Source organism: Anoplopoma fimbria, chromosome 10, assembly GCF_027596085.1.
Source record: "Anoplopoma fimbria isolate UVic2021 breed Golden Eagle Sablefish chromosome 10, Afim_UVic_2022, whole genome shotgun sequence".
In the NCBI taxonomy this organism is placed as follows: domain Eukaryota; kingdom Metazoa; phylum Chordata; class Actinopteri; order Perciformes; family Anoplopomatidae; genus Anoplopoma; species Anoplopoma fimbria.
In genome coordinates, this window is record NC_072458.1 from 21,468,717 (window position 1) to 21,493,283 (window position 24,567).

General features: G+C 38.9%; 2 protein-coding genes across 2 annotated transcripts; one reads left to right on the plus strand and one right to left on the minus strand.

The window, feature by feature from the left end:
• The first annotated feature begins 1,600 nt into the window (after window positions 1–1,600).
• Window positions 1,601–7,932, plus strand: si:ch211-232m10.6 (uncharacterized protein LOC572203 homolog). The gene is made up of 7 exons (XM_054605599.1): window positions 1,601–1,796; window positions 3,040–3,236; window positions 5,216–5,264; window positions 5,816–5,974; window positions 6,119–6,230; window positions 6,928–7,194; window positions 7,756–7,932. Exons 1-7 carry the CDS (start codon window positions 1,601–1,603, stop codon window positions 7,880–7,882), a joined length of 1,107 nt encoding a protein of 368 aa, XP_054461574.1. The 3' UTR covers window positions 7,883–7,932.
• A 3,523-nt stretch (window positions 7,933–11,455) lies between these two features.
• LOC129096931 (recoverin-like) lies at window positions 11,456–15,547 on the minus strand. The gene is made up of 3 exons (XM_054605630.1): window positions 15,167–15,547; window positions 12,285–12,396; window positions 11,456–11,541 (listed from the first exon to the last, which is right to left on the minus strand). Exons 1-3 carry the CDS (start codon window positions 15,545–15,547, stop codon window positions 11,456–11,458), a joined length of 579 nt encoding a protein of 192 aa, XP_054461605.1.
• Window positions 15,548–24,567: the final 9,020 nt, after the last annotated feature.

The following is a 24,567-nucleotide window of genomic DNA, read 5'->3' on the forward strand; positions in this document are numbered from 1 at the left end:
GAGTATACAGTTTCTAGGAGACCAGAATGTTACAAATAACTTCTAAAAAACACAAAGAACTCCCAGACTGGACAATGAAGTGGTAGAGACCTGTCAATCACTGTAAGCCCCGCCCTAAAGCATCCCCTGCTTTATGGTCTGTTTGACTCTAAATGGAGCATCATTTACTAAATGAACATCATGCTGTATTGAAGAAGACTTGAAACTAGAGATTGAGACCATAAACTCATGTTTACAATGTTTACTGAGGGAATAAATCAAGAGAGAAGTAGAGTCATTTTCTCATAGACTTCTATACAACCAGAGGAGTCGCCCCCTGATGGACAGTAGAGAGAATGCAAGTTTAAGGTACTTCAGTTTGGCTTTACTTGTCAGATTCCAAGGTTGACGCCTGCTGAAGGGGGAAACTTTTAAAAACTGTATGTATAGGACTTAAAAGTATTTTGCAGATGGACCTAATTTTGCACTGCATGATACATGGAGGACAAATTGTTAGTTAGAGTTAAACTTCTGTTTTAAACATCCTTTGAAAAAGAAATTCAGATTCAAGTTTTATTGACTAGCGACCATGTCAACAGGTTCTGAAGTAAGAAGATATGATGACAATGACAACATAATAATGTCCAGTGACTCAACTGTTCATCTCTTAATCTCCCTTCTTTACTTTCAGGTGGTCGTCCAGACAGAGACGGCATGAGATTCTGTTGACATCTTAATCTCATCCACCTAACCGCTACAAGATTAACACAGATTACTAGGCCCTGAGGTAGGCCTGAGACTAATCCCTCCTCCTGAGAGCTCAATCACTCCTGGAGAGGTGGAGGAACGGGACGGGCCGTGAGAGAGGCCGTGAGAGAGCGCCTGATTAGTCGCAAAGTCCGCAGGATAAGATCCAGACGTTTATCCTCATCCGAGTGAAGCAAAAGTCATAAAAATAAAAACAAAAGAAAAGGATCTGAGACGTGGAAACATGGGGTAGAGTCGCAGCTCGGTGACAAGAAATGTGTGGAGTCAAACGCGTCGCCTGGCTCGTGCCGTAACATCGAACACAAACAGAGGTCTCGAACTTTAAATATGATGAACTACTTTCCTGATTTTCTTTGACTACAACTGGAGCAGCAGGAGGAGAGCCGAAGATCCTCCTGCAACCTCTGGCCTTGCACATCTGTCTCTGTCTGACTTCTGGTTAAATCCCACGTGTTTCATCTTTTTCTCCGCTCCACTGTCCTCTGACCTCCTCTCAACGACTGTTCTCATTCTTCCAGACACCCAATCTTCCCTCCGTCTTTTCAGCCAACCTCTGACCTGTGTGCCACTTCTCAAACATCCCTAATCCCCTCTTTTCTTTACCTTCTGCCATCCTCCTTGAATCAATCTCAATCTCGCCACAACAAACCCGCCAAGCTTCATCTTGGCTTGTTGCTGTGGTTTCACGGAAACCCAACTCGCTCCACTCATCTTCATCCTGATTGGTCAGCAGATCTTTTCAGGCTCTTACAGCCATTGAACCAGTATCAACCTTAAAAGTAAAGCAAAAACTCTCAATCTCTAGTCATAACTTATTTCTCCAAGAGTGTCATCTTCGTGTCAAGAAGCAACCATGCTGGAGAACATGTCCAGACGTAACCGCTCCCTGCTGTCGCTGTCCCTCACCTCATTGGCCCTCACGCTGTCCGTCTCGGCGTTCTGCACCTCGTATTGGTGCGAGGGAACGCACAAGGTGGTGAAGCCGCTCTGCCTGTCACCTGTCAAGTTGAAGAACTGCGGGATGAACAACAGCCAGCCGTACACGACAGGTGAGGCCGGCAAACAAGGGCTAAGTTATCATTTCAGTATGGCTGACACTGATGTACAGGTATTTAAGTTAGTCTGTAAACCAGATACTGACAAAACCCAACTGGTTTGGTGATTTGCAAGCATTTAGGTCTAAATTTTGTAGAATAATTGAGGATTTTTAGACATCTAGATTATAAACATCATTTTAATGTTCATATTTCAACACATTGCCTCACATCAATCAATTCGTCATGAAAATGCTGCATAAACAATGGTTTTATGTGACGCAGATGTCTAAATTTACTTTCACTTTTCAACAAAATGCATGTATTTTGGCTGGAAAACACCAAATCTGTGTTTATTTGGGAACTTAAAGGTGCTAAATTCCATAACGCAAACTCGAGCCTCTGGCGTTGCCATGGAGGCATTTTAGCGTGGCAATCTTAGCGGTTGTCATGTTGAGAGCCATTTGGAGGCAATCCCTCGATGCTATGTATATACGCTATGAATTTGTAATTGAGCCCCTTTATCTCACAATTGTGTCAAAGCAGCTTTCACTCACTTGGTCAAGAAGGGTCAAAAACTACATGTTTTTTAATTTAGTACTTCCGTTATGTTTTCAGTTCTGCTTGTCTGGTTATTAGCAAGAAATTTCAACAACTGACAATTAGATTTGGTAGAAGGTTTGGATTTATTTCAAAGACTGGTGTGGATCCAGTAGCTCTTTTAAAAGGGGGCATTTTTGAAAATGTTGTCATAAACTATTGCACTTACTTGACTGGCAACAGTTTGACATACATAGGTATTTTTGCTTGAATGTACAGCATATAAATAATGTAAGAATAACTATTAACATTTCCAGAAATAGAAAACAGAATTGGCATCCACAGTATTTTACACTTGACTTTACTGGCAGTGATTCACATAATCCCGGCTTTGTTGCTAATCTCAGAACTTTGTATCTGCAACTGCATGTTATCTGGATTCACTGGCCCGCTGTCTTATCTCCCGGCACTAAGCCTATTTGTTTCCATGTAGTATTCAATTTTCGCTCCATAGAAAATGACAGATTACCTAAAGAACAGTGTTTCAGGGCTGGATTGTGTTACAGGCTGTGAACTACAGGAGACTTTAGAGATTTAGAGTCAGAGTTTCTTGGAAAGCTTTGAGGAAAATAAATATCTCTTTCTGCACCTCTGCTTTCTGCATCATTTACTCCTGAGCTCCTACTTCTTTATTTCTGAATTTCTTTCCCCCATCCAGAGACCCCGACCCCGGACCCCAGGCAGCCGCAGACCAACGTGACGCTGTCTCCCCAGCAGAAGGAGGAGCTGGCCAGGTTAAAGAAGAAGCAGATGGCCAACGCCGTCCACTACATCTGGGAGACGGGAGAGGACAAGTACATGCTGCGCTACTTCCACACCGGCTTCTGGCTTTCCTGTGAGAAGCACAATGAAGGTGTGTGTGATAAGAGTTTATTGTTATAATATTATAACTGGGTTTGTACTCAAAGGTTCATTGTTGGCAGCGCCATGGTACCAGTTCAGTACCTGAAACATTTTTACCCAATTTGAAGTATTTGTAGGACAAGTAATGGAATAAAACTTTAAGTTTAAAGGTACTTAAAGAATCAAAAGTAAATGCACTGACCTTTGACACTGTCTTAAGGCCTAAAACAACACATTAATCCCAACATCAGTATGTCAGTGTGTTGGCGAGACTGACACTGTCGCTTAGCAACCATGAGTTTTTTTTCTCAGCGGAGTGATACTAAAAGTGCAAAGGGATTATATGTCATAGCAGTTGCAGGTGAAATTATATCACGGTTATCAACCAATCAGATTTTTCACACGCCACATATCTTCCAAACTTTCTGATACTAAAATGGAATTTCCGAACTCTCAAATCAGGAGAAAATTAACTTTGTTTGAGCCCTTTCTCTGTTTCAGCAACACACTCTTGTGGGATCTGGCAACTAGCTTCGGAAACAGGAAGTGTATACCATGTCAAACAATTGTTGAAACTTGTAATGCGTCATCTTTGTTATGGAGTATCTTTGTATATATAAATCGAACCAGTTTAGTCCAATAGTTCCCAATATAGGGGTCTGGCCTAAGTTAAGTCTGGGGGTCATGAGATGATTAATGAAGAAAGGAAGAAAAAAATACAAATTTCTATCACACAAATTTGTAAAATTTTAATATTTCTGGGAAATATTGGATTTATCTTTTGTAGTAGAAATACTCAAGACTGTAAATGTTGGCATTGTATGTTTTTGCAAACCATGGATGTCGAAATTTTTGCATATCGAGCGACCCGTATTGAAAGTTACCTGGTATGAAAGTTATGTGGTCTAAAAACGAGTTACTTAGTTACTTAGTTGCGTTACGTTGTTGCGTTGTTAAGATACGTCTTAACGGTCCGTTGTTACCTTGTTCTGTTACATTGTTGCATTGTTACCTTGTTCTGTTACATTGTTGCATTGTTACCTTGTTCTGTTACATTGTTGCATTGTTACCTTGCGTTGTTATGTTGTTGTTTTTACACAAACCATGATCCTTTTTCTTACTTTAATCAAGTAGTTCTGCTGCTTAAACCTTCATTTCACAACGTTAACCCCCTGGCATTGTGTATTTTTGCGAGAGTTATATGATGCTGATATGAAAACGTATTTTTAGATCAGAAAGTCAAATTACGTTCAATCATTAAACGTATCCCGTGGTTTGTAGAAGCGTACAATGCCATCATTTGTTCTGTCTCCTGGGTTGGAAGTAAAGTACTTAGTGTACTTTTCCACCAACAAATATTATGATATAGTATTTCCCCGCCATGTTTTGATTCACACCTAAGTATCAGTTATCCATATCGTCTTTTCAAAATATTAAAGAACAGATTAGAAGATTAAACAGCTGTTCTCTTAGCCCATGTTATAATTTGAGTGATATAACAGGTTGTGTTTGTTATTTCAACCTTTTGAATCCCTGGTTTTTCGTAGATAAAGCTACAATCAAAGTTTAAGAACAGCCTGTTTATTGATAAGCATACTACAAACATAATCACTGGCATGTATTGTTCCAGTAAAGACACTGTGATTGGTTGACCTTTAATTCTTTCTCCCACAGGAGTCTGAACTGCTGAGTTTAAGCCAACACTTTCTATTACGTTTTCAGGATTTTCAACGTAATATTTGCAAGAGATTATTTATGTCATCTCTAATCCTCGAGCTTTTGTTGTGGCTAAAAGCACAGACATACGTTTCGCTTTAATCCCCTAAATTAAGGTTGACATATCATAAAAAAATGGAAAATGAAATGTTTAAATACATTTAAATATAGCATTTTACTACGATAAGTACATAACTCAGATTACCTGATGTTTATCACTGTCAGGATGTCGATTCATGATCTCTGCTTTGATTGTTCCTCCAGGTGAAGATCAGGAAGAGAAATGTCGCAGCTTCATCGAGCTCACGCCAGGAGAGACACAAGGTCAGTAACAGAAAACATAGAAAATATAACATGTATTCCAATAAATATTTCTATCACCAAAGCAAATATCCAGTGTATGCAGTATTCAGGTTCTTTACTTTAGTAAAATAAATAATACTACACAGTGCCATAGAGTACAGTAAAAGTACTTACTGAGATTAAAAAGTAGTAAATATTTCTCAACACATAAAAAAACACTTTAAACGTCAGTTTATGACAAACATTATAAAATAAAAAGCACAAGTCTTGGATATATGGGATTTTCTCTGAACAGGATGGTTATGAAAAACAGTAATCTGAAAAAAGTTGTGGAGTAAAAAGTATATTTTCCTCTGAGATGAAGTAGAGTAGAAGTAGAAAGTTGCATAAAATATAAATACAAAAGTACAGTACTTGAGTAAATTTCCATTAGCAAACATCTACTCAACAGTAAATGTATTTCTTTGTAAAAAAAAAAAGAAAAAACATCAAATCCAAATTGTTGGCTTATCACAGAGAGTTTACGTGGAGTTTCTAATGAAACACAAAATGTATTTTTTTTTTACCCACAGGTGTCCTCTGGCTTTCTGTCATCAGTGAGTTCACGTACATCGGTCTTCTGGCCATGGGCTTCCTGCTGATGTGTGTGGAAGTGATTTGCCTCTGTGCCAAGAGGGAGATGAACGCCCTCAAGATCAACGCCTACGCCGCCATGTGCACCGTCCTCTCAGGTGAGCTGTCGGGGGGCACTAACTCATGTTATAACACATCATTCTTAAACTTGTATTTCATTCCTGCCTCTGGTCTTTCATCTCTTATCATTCTCTCCAAAACAATGAATTACCTCTGTCTCTGCCTATTTCCTCCTCCACCAGGTTTGATGGGGATGGTGGCGCACATGATGTACACCACAGTGTTTCAGATGACCGTGAGCATCGGGCCCAAAGACTGGAGGCCACAGACCTGGGACTACGGATGGTCTTTTGCGTAAGTTTGTTCCAATTTAACCCCCAAAACTCTGACTTCAGTCCAGTTCTACCCGAGGGAAGCCAATGCGGAAGTGTCTTAAAACGTGCATTCTCTCTACTGACCAGCAGGGGGAGACTCCTCTGGTTGCAGAAAGATGTCCGATTGTATAGAAGTCTATGAGAAAATGACTTCTCAACCAATAGTTTAAAGTCTTTTTAAATACAGCATGATGTTCATTTAGTAAATTATGCTCCATTTAGAGTCAAATAGACCATAAAGCAGGGTATGCTTTAGTGCGGGCTTATTGTATTTGACACAGAGTCGTAATAGCGTCTCTACGTCACTCCTCCGCATTCCAAATATGGTAACTTCCGTTCATTGGTTGCAAAAAAAACCAACATGGCGGCGTTCGTAATCCAAGATGAAGACGGCGAAATCGCCAAACGAGCGGCTTCAAAACAGCAGTCCACAAACCAATGGGTGACACCGCGATGATGACGTCCATTTTGTAGCAACACATTTAATTTCAAAGGTTTTGCTGCAAAAGTATGTTTGATCTCAAGGTGAAACTTATCAAATAAATTGGAGTCGATTTGAGCAAGCTGGAGAGTCCAAAATGGAGAAAGAATCGTATTTCTGGTGTGACGGGCCTCCAAACAACGAGCTGCATGATGACCTGCAGATCTGATTAAATACTTTTTTTCTCCCCCACCAGCCTGGCGTGGCTGTCCTTCAGCTGCTGCATGGGGGCCGCCGTGGCCACGCTCAACTCCTACACCAAGACCCTCATAGAGATGAAGCACCGGGCCCGGGTGAGGCTGGAAGACGCTCGCGCCGCCGTCTGCGCCCCCTCCTACGAGGACGTCGTTCGAGCCGGAGGCGGCGTTTACTCCGTCAGTCAGCTGATCCAGCTCGGCCAGCAGGGGGCGCTCATGGACCCCATGTGGCCCAGAGGAGTGGGACCAGCCGTCGGTCCTCTGGCGTGTAGCGCCGGCGGAGCGCTGCTTGTTGGCGGAGGAGGGCTCGGAGTTGGAGGGATGGGAGCTGTGGGCATCGGGACGGGAATGGGAGGAGTTGGGGGAAATGTAGTTGGAATGGGAGGAATGGGAATGGGAGCCGTAGGAGGAGCTGGGGGAATGGGAATGGGAATGGGAGTGGGCTTTGGAGGAAATGGAGTTGGCATGGGAGGAATGGGAATGGGAGCAGCAGGAGGAGCTGGGGGAATGGGAATGGGAATGGGCTTTGGAGGAAATGGCGTTGGTATGGAAGGAATGGGAGCAGTGGGAGGACCTGGGGGAATGGGAGTAGTCGGCTTTGGAAGTAATGGGGGTGGAATGGAAGGAATGGGAGCAATGGGAGGACCTGGGGGAATGGGAGTAGTCGGCTTTGGAAGTAATGGGGGTGGAATGGAAGGAATGGGAGCAATGGGAGGACCTGGGGCAATGGGAGGAGGTGGCTTTGGAGGGAATGGTGGTGGAATGGAAGGAATGTCTGCAGTGGGGGGAGTTGGAGGAATGGGAGGATGTGGAATGGGAGGAAGGAGGCTGGTGGACCCTCATGGTATGGTGGTGGTGGAGGGATGCTGCGCTGAAGGGTGTGAGGACTGTGAACGGGAGATGGACGAGATAGATTACGCTCTGCAGGACGAGAGAAATGACTCACTCTGCTGAGAGTTTGGAGGACCGAGGACTCCGGCAGAAGCTTGTCAGGATTGGCTCCGTTGTATTTGAAACAACAAGACTTTAACAATATTGATTGGTTTCAAAGGTTTCAAATGATAATTGTTGCATGTCTGGACTTTTTACAAGTTACACAATGATCATTTCAAGCTGTGTCATTTTATTTTTTTGACCACTAGGGCTCAGAAGGACTCCAAAACAAACTCACAGCGCCAATGCTCTGTACCTTTATCACTTTGTTATGGCTAACATGTTAGAAAAAAATAGTCCACTCACACATCAAGGAGACTCGGAGCAAAATTATCATACTGTCGCAGACCTTTACTTTTATGAGGGAGGTTGGTAAAAGTAGGGACTCTACCATCAAGTCTATGTGCACCACAACGGAGGCTAAAAGGTGAAAAGAGTTATGTGTTTATTGTCATTAGCTTCAGCCGGTTACTAGCGACCTGTTTCTGCTAATGAAAACGTATGCTTGTGTAAATATTCAGCCTTATTCACAGTGACTTCTTCAGGGATTGAGATGTGTGAGAGGATGTGAGACTGTATTCAAACGTAGATTTAAAAGTTGTTGAGAGATGGTAATGATACATGTTTGGCAATGACTGTGGTATATGATGTCATTTTGTGTTGTTGTTGTTTTTAATCTATGATTTGCATGGATAAATGAAAATCCCCTCCTAAGGTGATGAATAAAAATGAACCACATTGTCTGATGATGGCTTATCAATACACGGATTCCATGTATTTATTACTTTTATGTTAATTTTTCAACAATAGTTTTGTTGCAATATTGTCAATTAATTAAACATAATAATTTAAATATATTTAAATTATATTAATTTAAATATATTTAGTAGACTTTGTACACCAGATTATGGGAATGACTCCCAAGAGAGCAACGTGGTAAGAATTGATTTGTTTCTGTTTGCGTTACACTTTCTCTAATTCCCAAACATTTAAGACTCTTTACAACCGAGACAAATACAAAGAAGTAAAACAATATCAGAATTATCTTTTTTAACCTGCAGCCTAAATACCTGTTTGGGAGTGTTTTTCCCCAGTTATTCCGTGTTGTTTTATGTTTTCTGTGTATAGAAAGAAATGATTAAAAGTGAATAAAGAATACAAGATTACAGCTAACAGAGGGATTGGGACATTAAGACAGATGCTTTCAAGGACTGGACAGAAGATTATGTCAATAATCTCCCCAGTCACGGGAACTAGATTGAGAGAGAGAGAGATTGACATGATATAGACAGCGAGGCAGAGATCAACTGGGATTGCAGGTCATTAAGCAGTATGTGAAAAGTAATTAAAAATGTGAATTAAATAGAATTATTCAACAGTGTATGCTAGATGAGTCCCTCTCACCTGTCTGAGGTGAAATAGTTCAACCTATAGAACCTGAAGGGGTTAAATCTTCTATCTATTCATTGTGTATCCGTCATGTTCGTTCTAACAACTAACACGTGAATTTGTTCATTTTATTTTGAAAATTGATGTTGCAGCTTCTTATTCCCATTTATGAGTTTAAGTAATTTCCTTTTAAGCACACATATAGAGGACTTATTTGCTTAAAGTCAAAGAAGTTCTACAAGAATGGTTTCAAGTGTTGTTTTGGGTAAAAACAGGTGATTATTTAATGTTTGGAAGGAATCCACCAAACTAGATTTCCTCTTTGGTGAAATTAATTTGGCTTCACAATGAAGTTAACAACAGGCACGCTCCCAGAAAGTGGAACAAGAGATAAAACTAGATCTTCGCATTATGAAACAATGATTATCTTTTATATATTTTGTGATTGTTTTAGATGAAACAGGCCAACTGGGAACATCTGGAGACTTTGGGAGAAAAGGAAAGGTTGGGCTCTTATTTTTAAGACCAGAACATTGAAATATATCAGCAGGAGTGAGTTTTTTGCAGAATATGTTCAGATCTTTGACTGTCTAGATGTATTTGTTACATAGATTAAGAGTCCTGGTTGTTCTGGATAATCTACAGATCCCACTGTAAAGGCATTTCTCCTAATCAGAGTTGTGGGGTATGTGGATTATCCTTTAGATGACAGTTTTCTAAATGTAATTCCTCCAGATTAACCTGTGAGAGCAGTCTTACCCTGTATAAACAGGTCACAAAGGATTTTGACTTGAGTACATGTAGACCAGCGTCATTCTCCTCTTAAGGTTGGTGCTGTAAGGAGGATAGACTTCTTTTGTGCTATGTTTGGACATGCTTTCAGTAAGAGATGCTATGTTGGTTTCAGACAAGGTTGTACAGACATTCGTGTTTCCCAGAGGATGAATCACACAATGTGGGAGGGTCAAACAAACACAGGACTTTCAACCAGTAGACCTGTGTTCGGGTCCCAAGGTATTGATGCGGTATTTTGAAGTCACATTAGTGATATTTGTGATGTCTTTTCTGTACCTATGTCACATTTTGCACGTTTTTCTTTGTTTATGTACTTATTTCAAGCCAAACCAAATGTTTTTTCTAAACATAACTGAGTGGTTTTCTTGCCTTAATCTAAGTGTTTTTGTTTTCACTATCCTACCAACTGGTTTAGTGTGACAGTAGTGGAGCGTTATTGATGGAATGCATTAGAAAGTAAAGCCAAGGGACCTGACCAAGCACCAGTGTGTGAACAGTTGGGATAAGAACGTTTTGGAATATACTACGCTGCATAGTTTCATAAGAAGTAGCTGGAGTCAGTTTTTATTAATGTTAAAGTATTAACTAAAAGCGAAAGAAGAATAAAAGAAGAAGACTACTGTTACCTTAAATTTTATTGCAATTTCATGGTTTTGATTTATTGAATAAATCGGTGAGGGCCAACATTACATTTTACATGCAGTTGTAAATGGACGGATCTATTCTGCAATGTAAACAGAACATCAAATATGTACGATTGTACCACATGGATGAATTGGATACTGTAAAAGACACAGAATTAGACAATAGCAACAGTACAGTTACACCTTGATGCCCTTACATGTTGGTCAAGGTTTTTAGAAAACATCCCAGAGTAAAATGAGAGACTATGCTGCCTAGAAGAGAAAATATTTTTTTTTTCATGGTGATAGCACTCAACTAAAGCACATGACATGTTATCATATTAAAATGTGTGCTTGAGTTGCTACAACACACCTGCATGATTACATTATAGCAAGATATGTAAACTAAACACAGACAGTTTCAGAAAGACAGTATGTGCTCCATCTATTGCAACTTCAGAGAAGAGAATAACACATTTTATTAAGTCGTTGGAAAGTGTCAATAGGGTGACATGTGTATTAAGGAATATTAGCGTCTTCTTCATAGTTTTGAGACGGCAGAGATTTTTTATTTATTTATTGGACGTACTGTATGATAAAGAAAGCTGTTCAGAAAGTTTGCATAAATAAGTTACATGTAATAAAACACTGGAGGAGATTCTGCATCTTATTTACTTTTGAGCGTTGGGGCGTATCGTCACAGCTGCTGTGTGTCCACATTTTGTGACGGTGCAGAGTGAAGGAATAAAGTGGGAACCACAGGTGCAATGAAGAAACTGCAGAGGAGTTACTTGGACGGCGTATACTGAATCAAACGAAGAGCGTCTTCATTCTCCAACACTCCCTGGATGAACTCTCCCTCTGCCACTCGTTCTGGGGGAGAAAAGGAATGGAAGAAGAAAAAGAAAAAGTTGAGATCAGATCATTGAAATTAAATCAAATGAAAGCCACTCCTTAAAGGTTAAAATGGAAAAAAAGCTTAGAGCAAACTGATTTGCAGCATTTAATATTGTAAACAGATGAAGTCAAAATCACTTGGTAAAATTAATTTGATAACTCCAGTGTTTTTCTTATAGACGTTTGATTGAATACTGCTTGAAGATGTGAAGAGAGCCTCGTCAGCCAGTAGAAACAGTGTTTTTGCTATGCATCGCATGTTGAGAATGGAAAATTAAGGGGTCATTATTCTAGTGCAATGCTATATTAATGAACATATTATGTAATTGTGTGTCTCTTTGCAGATGATGTATGTCGCTTTATAGTTGTTTTGTTTCTCTTTGTGATCATTTTGTGTCTCTTTGAAGTTGTTTTGTGTCTTCTTGTGGTAATAGTGTGTCTCTTTGCAGATGATGTATGTCGCTTTATAGTTGTTTTGTGTCTCTCCGGGATCATTTTGGGGTCCTGATAGGCATGTTATCAATCAATGCCTATAATCCCATTCTGTGAAGTATTACTCTACACTCTACACTGGACTATAAACAGGTGGTTGGACTTTTATTTATGTATTAAGCCGAGACAGAGCTGTTAGGAAGAATAGATCATTTCGGTGACTGACCAAAAGTTGGACAGCGCAAAATCAATTAATTCATGTCTCTATTCAACCTGTTATATCTCACCGGCTTCGCCCTTATCAAAGACACTCCAGAGTTTATCTGCCCTCTTCTCAGCTGTGTTTTCATCATCAGCCAGACTAGCCAGCTCATCGTTAGGAATCAGCTTGAAAATTGCCTGTTAGGGAAAAATAAAACAGAAGACACAAACTTGTCAATAAGAGAGTAGCATTCAATTTACCTCTCTATTTGATAAGAGAGGTATTTAGACAATATGGATTCACTTTTCCCAGTCCAACCAATATTAATATTAATATTAATAAAATCTACTGAATTTGAATTTCATGAGGAACCAATCTAACCAATATCCTCTTCATTGTCACCCATTTTGTCACATCTAAGAGCTAATCATGTGTCCATTGACAGAAACAGCAACAAACTGTTGTAGTGCGATGGATTAACCAACAAACTTCTCTTTGTTCAGTGATTATATGACCTCTAATCTTTAAAATTGAAATCTGGTGGCTATAAATAGGCCTGCAGAGGAAATTAAGATTTCAAAGTCATAAAAAAGTAGTATTAGTTGTTATTTATTGCGATACTGTGTTGAGTGGGTTCCTGTCTCTTGTTTAACCTTTATAACTGTGAATAATTTATACAATTTTCTGTGACACCAACAGATTGGATGTGAAACATTTTACATTTCAACATTTAATAATATAACATAAAGATAAAAAACATATAGATAAAAAAACTATTAAGATTGGCAGTGCAGTAAATACTGAAACTACTAACTCACATTTCACATCAATTGCAGGGCATAAAGAAAAGATAACTAAAAGAAAAATGGCCAGGCTGTCAAATCAGTGATAAGTTGTCTTATTCAGACAATTCATCTTTTGATTAAAGTGTTTTTGAGCCTGGATGAGTCCCAAGAGCAGCTCTTCCTGTAGGGCTCATTAAAGCCTTTATGAAGCTTTTTACTGACTCATCCAAGCAACATATAAAATAGTACAATATAATGCAATAGTACATTTGTATCAATCTTGTAAATTATGTCTTTCAATTTCTTCTTGTGGTAATTTGTGAAAAATACCTTTTGTGTTACTTATGTGTTTAATGTGATATAAATATTTGTCTATGTTTGATGTTACTGGCACTGATGTATTGATGTATTGATCTTACCCACCATGTCATCTTCTCATTCCACACTAGTCAAATACCAAGTCTTGGTCAATGGCCCTAAGCTTCAAACTATGGCACTTTAGGGACCATCAGCTTTCGATGTGTCAGTTTCTGTTCTTTACTTGCTTAGTGTCTTTTCAAAATAAACTTCCAAAGTAGGTTTACTTGGTTTTTAGTTTTACTTCGTTAGGTTTAGACAACAAAAGTAATTGGTTAAGTTTTGGAGAAGATTGTGGTTTGGGTTAAAATAAGCATGTTCGTTACATTAAATAAATATGTGTGTTATGTAACTTACATACATTGCCTTCATGGGAAATGAACAGCAGCTTCATAGGAGAAATTCTGTGTTTAACTGACCCATTCAGTTTACGACCTTTCTTATTAAGGGTACTCTATCGCTCTTTGTGCAACATCAGTTGCATTAGCCTAAGGTCTAATAATGATACGGATGAGTTTGCATTGGAGTTAGCTGATCCTCGATGAGTCCATATCAGATGGGGAGGGCTGCTGACGAAGTGTTGGTATTTAACGAGTTAGGAGGGAAAACAGGTATAGCATGCTGTGCCAAAAATGCATTCCACCGACCTCGGTAAAATATCTGTTATCTTTTAAAATTATCAGTGAGAAAATGGCCAAGGCATTTTTAATTTTGTATGTCATGAGAGGAGTATTGTTCAGAAATACATTTAAAATAAGTTCTGTTAAATTGCCAATATTGACCTTTGTCCAGAAGCCACCAATAGATGCAGTATGTGACAGTCCCAAATGATCCTGTATGCAGATGATACCGTTATCTATACCTCATTTAATTTCTGCCGATGCACATTCTCTTAGCAATAGATAGTTTAGACTCCTTACATTGGTTTATTTTCTAATTTGGGTTCTAATTATTAACATGTCACATTTCCCTTGATCCAAAATTGTTCATTCTCTTAATTCTAAGTTTATATATATCCTCCTAACCTCACCCCAAAGACCTCTCTAGGCTTAGCCCTTAAACCGTTTATCAGCATCAATTAATCAATCAAGTCTAATCTTGTGATTTGAGTTACCTAACAAGGGTAATGCCATGAGATGCAGAATACTTTTCAATGCTACAGGTAAATTTAGTGACAGGGAAGGCGATGCTATCATTGATTGGTTAGGTGCTGATTGAGATATGGTCAGAAATGAAAAACAAAATGGGAATCTACATTTGAAAAGAGTTGCACTCCAGAATAATGCATTATCTTTCCATGAGATTATATGTTTCCCCAAAACATGCTCCTGTGATCTCCATGTATCTATAAAAACTGTATATATAGCTTATTTCAGAAGTCAAAGCTCATCAATGATGATCTTCCTTATCCTCATGCATTTCACTATCAAACCCATCCACACATGTTTTTCTCTCACTTTTCATCAAGACTTTCATCTACCAATCAATTTAACTGTCCATTCCACCAATTTGTTTTAAATAGGTTCCAGTCTCAAAGCATCCAGAGAAACCAACTCCCACTTAAACCATGTTTAATCACTGGCGAGGTCTGCAAAACCTGCCAATGGCTGTCGTTTGTCTGATAGCCGCTAACAGATCAAGTACAGAACGGTCTAATATCAATCTCTATGCAGATGACACTGTTGTTTGTGTTTCATTTTAACTCATAGTACTAAACTGTTCCTTCATGCAATTCCCTCAACATCTGGAAGCCAAACAGTTAGCAAACTACAAGAAATGGTTGTTTGCAACGGTACTACACCCTTTCCGTTTCTCTAAAACTCACCGTACAGATTTCCTTGACTTCTGACTTGGTGATGTATCCATTCTTGTCCACGTCAAACAGCGAGAAGGCCCACTCCAGTTTCCTGGTGGTCTTGCCTGTTGATGTCATGTGGAGAGCGATGATGTACTCCTTGAAGTCCAGTGTGCCATCGTCGTTTGTATCAAAGGAACGGAAGACATGCTGGGAGTATGTTTGGGCATCACTTTCTGGGAAGAACTTGCTGTAGATGCTCTGAAACTCTTCTTTTGAGATGCGCCCTGTTGGACACTGCTTCTTGAAGTTTTCATACCACGTGACAATCTCAGTCTCTGAGAACTTGGTGTTGAGTTTCAGGTCCTCCAGGATCTCCTTGGACACAGCGCCACTCTTGGTGTTACCCATTGTTAAGGTGTTGGGGGTGCCTTTGAGTTATATATAAGTGAGAATTTGTGCTCTTCTAGGGCAAATAGCACACAACTTCAACCTAGGGAGTTGCCTCCTCTACGCTGTCAAAGTGGTTAACAGAAGACTATCTCTGAGGTATGGCTGCAGTATCCTTCTTGATCCTGGTCGTGGCCTAAAGTTCAGTCCACAGAAGCATATGCTGTGAAAAGAGCAGAAGCCGCTTTGTAAGCTCAGTAAGCCAATCAATCATAAGTAATACCAGCAAGAGGTGTCACGGACAAGGTTTAACCCAGGTCAAGGCTGGAGTGCTTGTTTATTGACATTTAAAGTGCTTTTGCAATTCTCTACCCCTTTGCTATTTTAAAACTAGCAGACTGCATTACTGTACCGATTCCAGGTAGAGTATATTCTATAAGCCAGTAAATGATGTAACCTGACACATTTTGACAAGAAAGTAATCTGTGATAATTGATTGCACTTGGACAATCCAGCATAAAAGACTTGAGCACTTTACTATAATGGATAAATTAATCAAGATAAAGAAATGATGTCCAGGTCAAAATTAAATGGGAAAATTATCTTTGATGCATTATACGCTAAACTGATTGAAAACAAATGTGCTAAACACACATAAAAACAAATAATTCACTATTGGACTATTGGAAAGAATACATGTGGAGAATCCTATGAATTGCTAATTATGTTAAAAAATATTTAATAAGTAATGCTTAACGTTTAAGTCTTTTTTTGAGCATGGCATCATCATCTAGGTTGTAAAAGTTCCACATGGTACATTATTGTTGATGGTGAACAAACAAGCGCAATTAAATGTGATAAATCAAAAAACAACCACAAAAAAATTATAAAAATATCCATTAAAAGTCTTCTCTTCCCTTGTTATGCATCTACAAATCTCACTTGTACCTAGTATAAGATAAAGACTTCAAATACTAATAGTTAAAATAGTCTAGAGGTCCATTCGGTTTCTCAAGTCCTCAGGACGTTGATGTTTCATGTTCGTTTTCTTACCTGTGTGAGCAGCTGAGGAGTCCAGGACAAACAGTGACGATGTGTTTGTGAGCAGCAGAAGAAATCAGCCTCCACTCGTTAAGATAAGTCAATTAAACGGGATCGCCCTGAGGCGGAGCCACAGCAGTGACCATGTGAATCCCTGAGCTTCTTCTTCTATTTTTTTACGTAGTCAAGTGGCCAATTCACATCTATCTAGAAGGAGTTTTCACAAAAAGGTTGTAGAGCAAAAAGAAAAAACATAAAAACAAGAAGCACTACAATTCAGAGGCAAATACTTGATAACTTAAGTTTGTAGTTAATTTGCAGATTGAGTTTTATAAAAAATACAATCAATTCATTAATTATCATGTGTTATTATATAGGATTAAGACTTTATTGGTCCCCAGGGGGAAGTTATTAAAATTAGCTCAACATTTAAACTCATGTACACACGAAAGCGTCACTAATTATAATACAATAACATACATTATTATGAGATAGTTTATTCTCAGTACTTTCATTTTTGACACTAAAGTATATTTTTATGCAAAATTAAAATGAAGAATGAAGCACTTTTACTTGTAAAAATGTTTTTCTCTTTTGTCAAATATCAAAGTTGAACAGTCGAAAAAAAAAATTGAGAGCTTTCACGTCCATTTCTCTCTGTTAAATCCATCCATCCATTTTCCGTAACCTGCTTATCCAGTTAAGGGTCACAGGGGTGCTGGAGCCGATCTCAGCTGTCATTGGGTGAAGGCAGGGTTCACCCTGGACAGGTCGCCAGCCTATCACAGGGCTGACATATAGAGACAGACAACCACTCGGGCAATTTAGAGTCTTCAATGCACCTAAGCTGCATGTCTTTGGACTGTGGGAGGAAGCCGGAGAACCCGGAGAGAACCCACGCTGACACGGGGAGAACATGCAAACTCCTCACAGAAGGTTGTCCAGCCAGGTCAGTTGACTTGTTTTAACAGGAGTCAAGCCACAGGGCCATCCTTGTAGTCCAGGTTGCCCCTCTTGCTGTGAGGCGACGCTACATTACATTACATTACATTACATTACAGTCATTTAGCAGACGCTTTTATCCAAAGCGACTTACAGTCAGTAGTATATTACATATCATTCACCCATTCACACACTGATGACAGGCTACCATGCAAGGTGCCACCATCAGACTCTAACTAACATTCATCATCCAGTCCACACCGATGGCAAGCCTTCAGGAGCAACTTGGGGTTAAGTGTCTTGCCCAAGGACACATCGACTGCCGAAGCCGGGTATCGAACCACCGATCCTCTGATTGGAGAACTACCTTGCTCTCCACTATGCCACAGCCGCCCCACTACACCACCGTGCAGCCCTCTCTGTTAAATGGTTATATTTAAAGATAGTTATAGTGTCAATATTGCCAGTATTGTCAATTGCTTCAGTGTACAAAAACACTGGGTATTATTATTGTGTTTTTATTAAGGGGTGGCTGTGGCACATGAGGTAGAGCACTTGACCCACAACCACAAGGTCGGTGGTTCGAACCCCTCTACAGGCAACATGCCGAGATCTCCTTGAGCGAGACACCTAACCCCAAAATTGCTCCCCGGGTGCTTCATTGCAGCCCACTGCTCCTCCGGGATGGGTCAAATGCAGAGAACCGAATTTCCCCATTGTGGGACTAATAAAGGCTTAATTATTATTAAGAGTTTCCTGATGAGAGTCTCAGGAAAGATGGAGGTTTTGACATGTGACAGGTTAAAGGTCGGACCAAACCGGACTACAAGGATGTCCCTGCGGCTTGACTCCTGTTTGCGCCTGTGGCTGAAAACAAGTCAACTGACCTGGCACTGAAACGCTACCTGATTACGAGCCCTCTGCAGGTTTTATCATCATATGTATAAATAAACCAGATCCAGTAAAGTGACAAAGTAAAAGTGAGTCCTCCCCCAAAACTACCATGGACCTTCATGCAGGCAAAGGTTTAGCAGTTTGAATCCAGCGTGTGCTGGCGAGTGGATTTTAAATGTGATTAAGGGAGAGCTGACCGCTCATCCACCATCTGCTGCACCTTAAACCAGTCAATACAGAAAGGTCTGAACTCTCCAGGACTCACAGGTCTAGACCGGAGTGGTGTTTACCCTCTGCCCTCATATCACCTCTATCTTTAATGTATCTCATTCGTTTTAGAGTGGGTTTACTGCTAATTCATCACTCAGAGGTGTAACAGAAACAAAACAATACTCACATTTTCAGGGTTTTTTCTACCGTAGCTCTTCAGCTAACACAGACAGTAAAAAAACCTCAAATTATAGTGATCTCTTTGCAGCCAGTATGCAACACGAGAGGCAATTTTTGTGACCATTTTTAATGTACTTATTGGTGCTTTTTTATGTTAAAAGTTGTTAAAGTAACCTGGTGGCAGATTTGATCATGTGCAGGTGCTTTCATTTCCTGTTTTCTCTCTCCTACGCATTATCAAAAGCATAAAATGTCTAAAATATACATATATTCAAATCAGAAAACAATTGGAGACAATGACAACAACAAATCTGTAAAATCTTGTGTTTTACTTGATTTTTTTTGTTGCATTCTATGTTTTGATATATATGTGCATGCAGCTAATAATATTTTTTTACTTTATCTTTATTATCGTTATTAGTGGTTGGTAGATTTGGACGCAAAGAGGGGGGTCTGTGTTTGGTTTTGTTGATTTTCTGAAAAATTTCCTTTTTTATAATAGTGGGTTGCATCCCCTTTACCCTGTAGGACAGTGGTTCTCAAATGGGGGTACGTGTACCCCTGGGGGTACGTGAAGGCACTCCAGGGGGTACGTGAGATTTTTAAAAAATATATTTAAAATTAGCATCCATTCAAAAATCCTTTAAAAATTGTTATTTAATAAATATTCAATAAAATATAAGTGTAAGTTCATAAACTGAATTTAATGCAACAATGCAATCGTCAGTATTGACAGTTTAATAAATCAGACACTGATGGCAGAGCGCTGTGTATTACATCTTTTATTCAACCAAAAATGCTTTTCGCTGGTTAGGGGGTACTTGGCTGAAAAAGCATTTCACAGGGGGTACATCACTGAAAAAAGGTTGAGAACCACTGCTGTAGGAGCATATTGTCCTCCACTGACATTCAATACCAAAGGTTCTTAATATAATTACTGTGTATATCAATTAAACACCTGGATATTTTTCCAATAATACTTGATTAAACAAAGTGTGTGTCATTATATGCCCCTCTAATGTGCATTTGTAGTTTGATCTTTACTCTCCATGATAAAGTAAACAAAACATATTCTTTCAAAGAGCCCACTTGACCTTCTGGCCCTGTCTCCAAGAAAATGAAGATCCCTTACAGCCAAACAGCATTGCAAATTATGTTTCGAGGGAAAAGTATTTCCTCATGGATTACGTTAGCTTTTGATGCAGCACAATTAAGTTTCGAAGAGTCCACAGTAGTCCACATCGGGAAAAGGTCGATGTGGTGGACGGGTCTCAGAACATGTCCCCTGTTAACAAAGTACTTTGGTTGCTTTTTTGTTTTGTTTAAATTTCGTTGTAATTTTAGAGCCAAACTATAATGTTTTTGTAATAAACCTAACCAAGTTGTTTTGGGGCATTTCCGTGTTTTGTTTCAATTTACAACTTTAACAACGTGTTTAAAAACGTTAAAAAACTATGACCGTAATCCGTGAAAAAATATCTTTCCCTCTAAATATAATTGATTTTTCGAGTTACATGAGGTGTAATTTTGTCGGAAACAGGAGCGGACAATGATAATGTTTTCAAACTATTCACACTAATCCATCCATCCATCCATAATCCATAACTTCTCATCCTTTACACTTGACAATATATGTCTTTAGACTCTAGGCTAACATGTGGAGAACAATCCGAGGTGTGAACTCAGGAACCTTTAACACCGATAAGATAATGTCACCGAGCAGAGCGACGGCAGACTTCCCTTACACCCACTGCTGTATCTCGGGATGACTATCGAGCAGCATCTAGGCTGCAATAAGCCGCCCTTTGCAAACCGCTGATCTCTCTTCTGTATTAAATAAAACAACTTAATTCCTCTGCTGACGTGCTGAGGCCGAACTTGTGCACCCGGCCTCCCTCTTGGCACCGTCGGCCTGCTGCTCCACAGGTGATTTGGATTTTGCCATCTGGCTGCCGAGGCTTTGTAGAGCTCTGCCAAAAAGGAATCGCAAAATCTATGTCACCTTCTGAGGGAAATGGATTCTTAAAGGGAAACTATGAAGCTTTAAAACAAAGGAGGAAAAAGATTATCTTTTCCCATGAAAACGATAAAATCACCTTGGCAAAGCACCGATCATATAATATTAACGGAAAATAGAAAAATATCCTCGCTCCCTTGCTCTCTTGCTCCCTTGCTCCCTTGCTCACTGTAGCCTACATTAAGATATCACCACATGAGATGAGCCCAACAGCTAATTAGCTAGCTAGCTTTACCACAACTATCGGCATCAAAACAGGAAGTTGGTGGTAAAGAAGTAAGATATCAACCTCTTACGCTCATCTAAAAACCACAAGAAAAAAACGTAACGTATGAAACAATCGCAGACTGTATATAAGAAGTGGATATATTTTTTGTGACGTCATCCATTGGTTTGTGGAGTGCTGTTTTGAAGCTTCGAGTTCAGTGTTTTTGGCCGTCACCGTCTTGGATTTTTGCAACCAGTAAACAGAAGTGACGGCTCTGGTAGAGACCTGTCAATCACCTTGTAGCCCCGCCCCTAAAGCGTATCCTGCTACTAAATGAACATCATGCTGTATTGAAGAAGACTTGAAACTAGAGATTGAGACCATAAACTCATGTTTACAATGTTTACTGAGGGAATAAATCAAGAGAGAAGTAGAGTCATTTTCTCATAGACTTCTATACAACCAGAGGAGTCGCCCCCTGGTGGACATTAGAGAGAATGCCGGTTTTAGGCACTTCAGCATTGGCTTCACATTTCAGAACCAGAAGTTGCCACCTGATAGCAATATAGATTATTGAGACAGTTTGCTGACTTTACGACTGTTACATTACATTTTGGAGTCACAAACCCAACCGTGGAAAAAAACAAACCTTTAGCTGTGTCAATCTCACCTTTAACCCCCACCCTTGTTTAGACTGAGTTCTAGGAAATAGAATCCTTTAATTGCGAGGAGAGGAGGATTAAAATGGAGGAGAAGAAGGAGGAAAGAGAGAGAGAGAGAGAGAGAGAGAGAGAGAGAGAGAGAGAGAGAGAGAGAGAGAGAGAGAGAGCAGTAAAGGTGGTGGTGTTAGGCAACGTAAGGAGGATTTGGCAGCAATGCAAAGCAGACAAAGAGTCAATACAGGAAATGGAAAATCTGTGGCGACCAGAACTGAGGCTGATAAGTATTATCAAAGCTCTTTGGCCCAGAATAGGAGCGTTTAATCTAGACACCTTAATAGGCCGTCATGGCTTCCAATGTGGATACTAGTGGAGGGAGCAGCTGGAGGTCAGATCAGCAGTCAGCCAGAAGATTGAAGAAAAACTGCTCAAACAAAAGAATCTTTATGACTTTGGAGCCAAGTGTCCAAATGCAAAACTTTACTTTAGTCTTCTTCTTGTAGAAAAAAGCACCATTTGTCTTTTCTTTATTCAGAAATACTCCACAAATACCATTTCAAAGTCTTTTCAGCTGATTCAGTAATGTTTTTCACACATCCTGCTACTTATGTAGGTGTTCACTCTCTTGTAGCTCAGCTTTTGTTCTCCACCAACTCTTAAGATGAGTGACACATTTCACACTACACATAGTCACTAGATTTGTTGTTAATATAAAAATATGAATTAAAGCTGCATTAAACAAGACAAAAAACACACAGACTTTCAATATATGTGAGTTTTTGAGACTCAAAAGGTTGCATGCAGTGGTGGAATGTAACTAAGTACATTTACTCATGTACTGTACAATTTAGTACAAATACCCCACTTGAGTCTTTCCATTTAATTTCACTTTATACCTTGTTACATTTTGGAAGCTAATATTGTACTTTTTACTCGACTACATTTATTTGATAGCTTTACGTGCAGATTCATCTTAATATTACAAAATATTAATATAATAAATTGTGATTAATTATATAATGTAATTAAAATGAGCACAGAGCTGTACTATGTTATTCTGAAATGTGCCTTTCTAGATAAAGAGCGCTTTTGGTATTTAAAGTATATTTTGATGACATTTTTACGTGAATAAGAATTTAAATTCCGGTCTTTTTTCTTGTATCACAGTATTTCTGTGCTGTGTGTGTCTGTACAGATACTTTTACCCTTAGATCTGAGTACTTCTTCCAGAAGTGGTCGCTTGCTAAGAAAATTTAAGTTGATGTTTTCCTGGCAATATATTTACTTTGTAAAACCATCTAATCTTCACGTCACTTCAGGCTACAAGGAGTCACACATGACCATTCTGAATTTGAGTCTTGACATCTCCGAGGCCAATGTCCTTACTTCACCTGCCGGTATTTGAATCAGGGCCGGTTGAAAACATGATAGCCATCCTCATAATCCCATTACTAGTCCTACAAAGACTGTCTGCAGGGGAATACCCTGTTATCTTAGGTCATTCTGGGCCGTGGGGGGAGGAGGGAGTGGGTTACTTACTGAAAACCACAGAGGAACGGAACCAAAGTATTTTGTTAATAACCTGAGAGAAAGATCTGAGTTTATATCAAACTTCTGTTTAATTAAAGTAGTGACAAAGAAAGCGTTTGCTGTAGTTCAGATGTAATCCATTTGGGGGATTTTAACATTTGAGGGCAACTGAGGTGAAGTCTGGTGAGTTTATTCAATTTACCCAGAAAATAAGTCGAACTGAATCTCGAATACATAAGATTTGATGACTTTTAAGTGAAGCCAATAAGTTCCACTTTACTAGTGGAAAGAAAACATCCAAAATACAAATGTAGGTGTTTATTTGACTACTTTGTCTATTTGTGTCTGTAGATTTCTCGTAAATTCACCAAAGGGTACCATTTGATAATGCCTCATTTGCATATTTAAACATACCATTTCATAAAAACTTGTAATACAAAAAATGATTGTCTTAGTGTAAATAATCAACTGGTGAAGTTTCATGTTGATATCTATTAGTTAATTGTTTTACCCTATTCACCTGTAGTGTCTTTAAATGTTTGTAATTTAACAAAACATATCTTTAAAGGTCGTTTTCTCCAAATAATATATATTTTTTTTAAACTTAGCTTCATACAATGTTCAGATTTCTGATGTTGAAATGTTTGCAAAATAGCACATATTTGGTAAAAAAATGCCAAATTTGCATATTTAAACATTATATTGAAAAAAAATTGGAATACAAAAAAATACTATCTTAATGTAAGTAATCAACTGGGGAAGTTTCATGGTGATATCTTTAAATTAAACTTATTTTAAGAGAAGTAAACCCTCAAACTATTTAATCTAACATCAGCTTTCATTTATGCATCAGGCATGACGTTTTTCTTCCTCTTTTTTCTGGATTGTCAACGTTACTTTTTATATATAATACATTTAAGATATCTACTTACTGTTGTGATACATTTTCTGTTTCATATGATTAACTTCCTACGATATTTACTTTGTTTGTATATTATTTTCCAATCTTAAATTAGGTTTAAATTATAATAATGTCATAATTACTTTGTTTTTATGAATCTAAACTTGGCATACCATTTAAAAAACAACAACAAATGCAATAAATCACCATTTTTTCTGTCTGATCTGACATCTGTTTGTTTTACGGTGGCTGTAATGGATCCAATTACTTGTTTTTGGGATTAACTGGTCTGTTACAGTAAGTGATCTATTACTGTGGAGCCCTGGACGTTTCCGGTGTTTCCAGGTGAATCGGATTATCTGAGCCGTGTCAGAGGGAAACTTCCATTATGGTGGAGAGAAAATCCACTGCCAGGTCAGTTCCTCTTTTTATTCAGGTGGAGTTCAGGTGGAGTTCATT

Bases quoted from the DNA above. Each gene is read 5' to 3' on its own strand.
- si:ch211-232m10.6 (XM_054605599.1), top strand. From the start codon at position 1,601: ATGCTGGAGAACATGTCCAGACGTAACCGCTCCCTGCTGTCGCTGTCC. The intron at 1,797-3,039 runs GTGAGGCCGGCA...TCCCCCATCCAG, and splicing joins CAGCCAGCCGTACACGACAG to AGACCCCGACCCCGGACCCC. The intron at 6,231-6,927 runs GTAAGTTTGTTC...CTCCCCCACCAG, and splicing joins GACTACGGATGGTCTTTTGC to CCTGGCGTGGCTGTCCTTCA.
- LOC129096931 (XM_054605630.1), bottom strand. From the start codon at position 15,547: ATGGGTAACACCAAGAGTGGCGCTGTGTCCAAGGAGATCCTGGAGGAC. The intron at 12,397-15,166 runs GTGAGTTTTAGA...TTTCCCTAACAG, and splicing joins AAGTCAAGGAAATCTGTACG to GCAATTTTCAAGCTGATTCC. The intron at 11,542-12,284 runs GTGAGATATAAC...TTTCTCCCCCAG, and splicing joins CTTTGATAAGGGCGAAGCCG to AACGAGTGGCAGAGGGAGAG.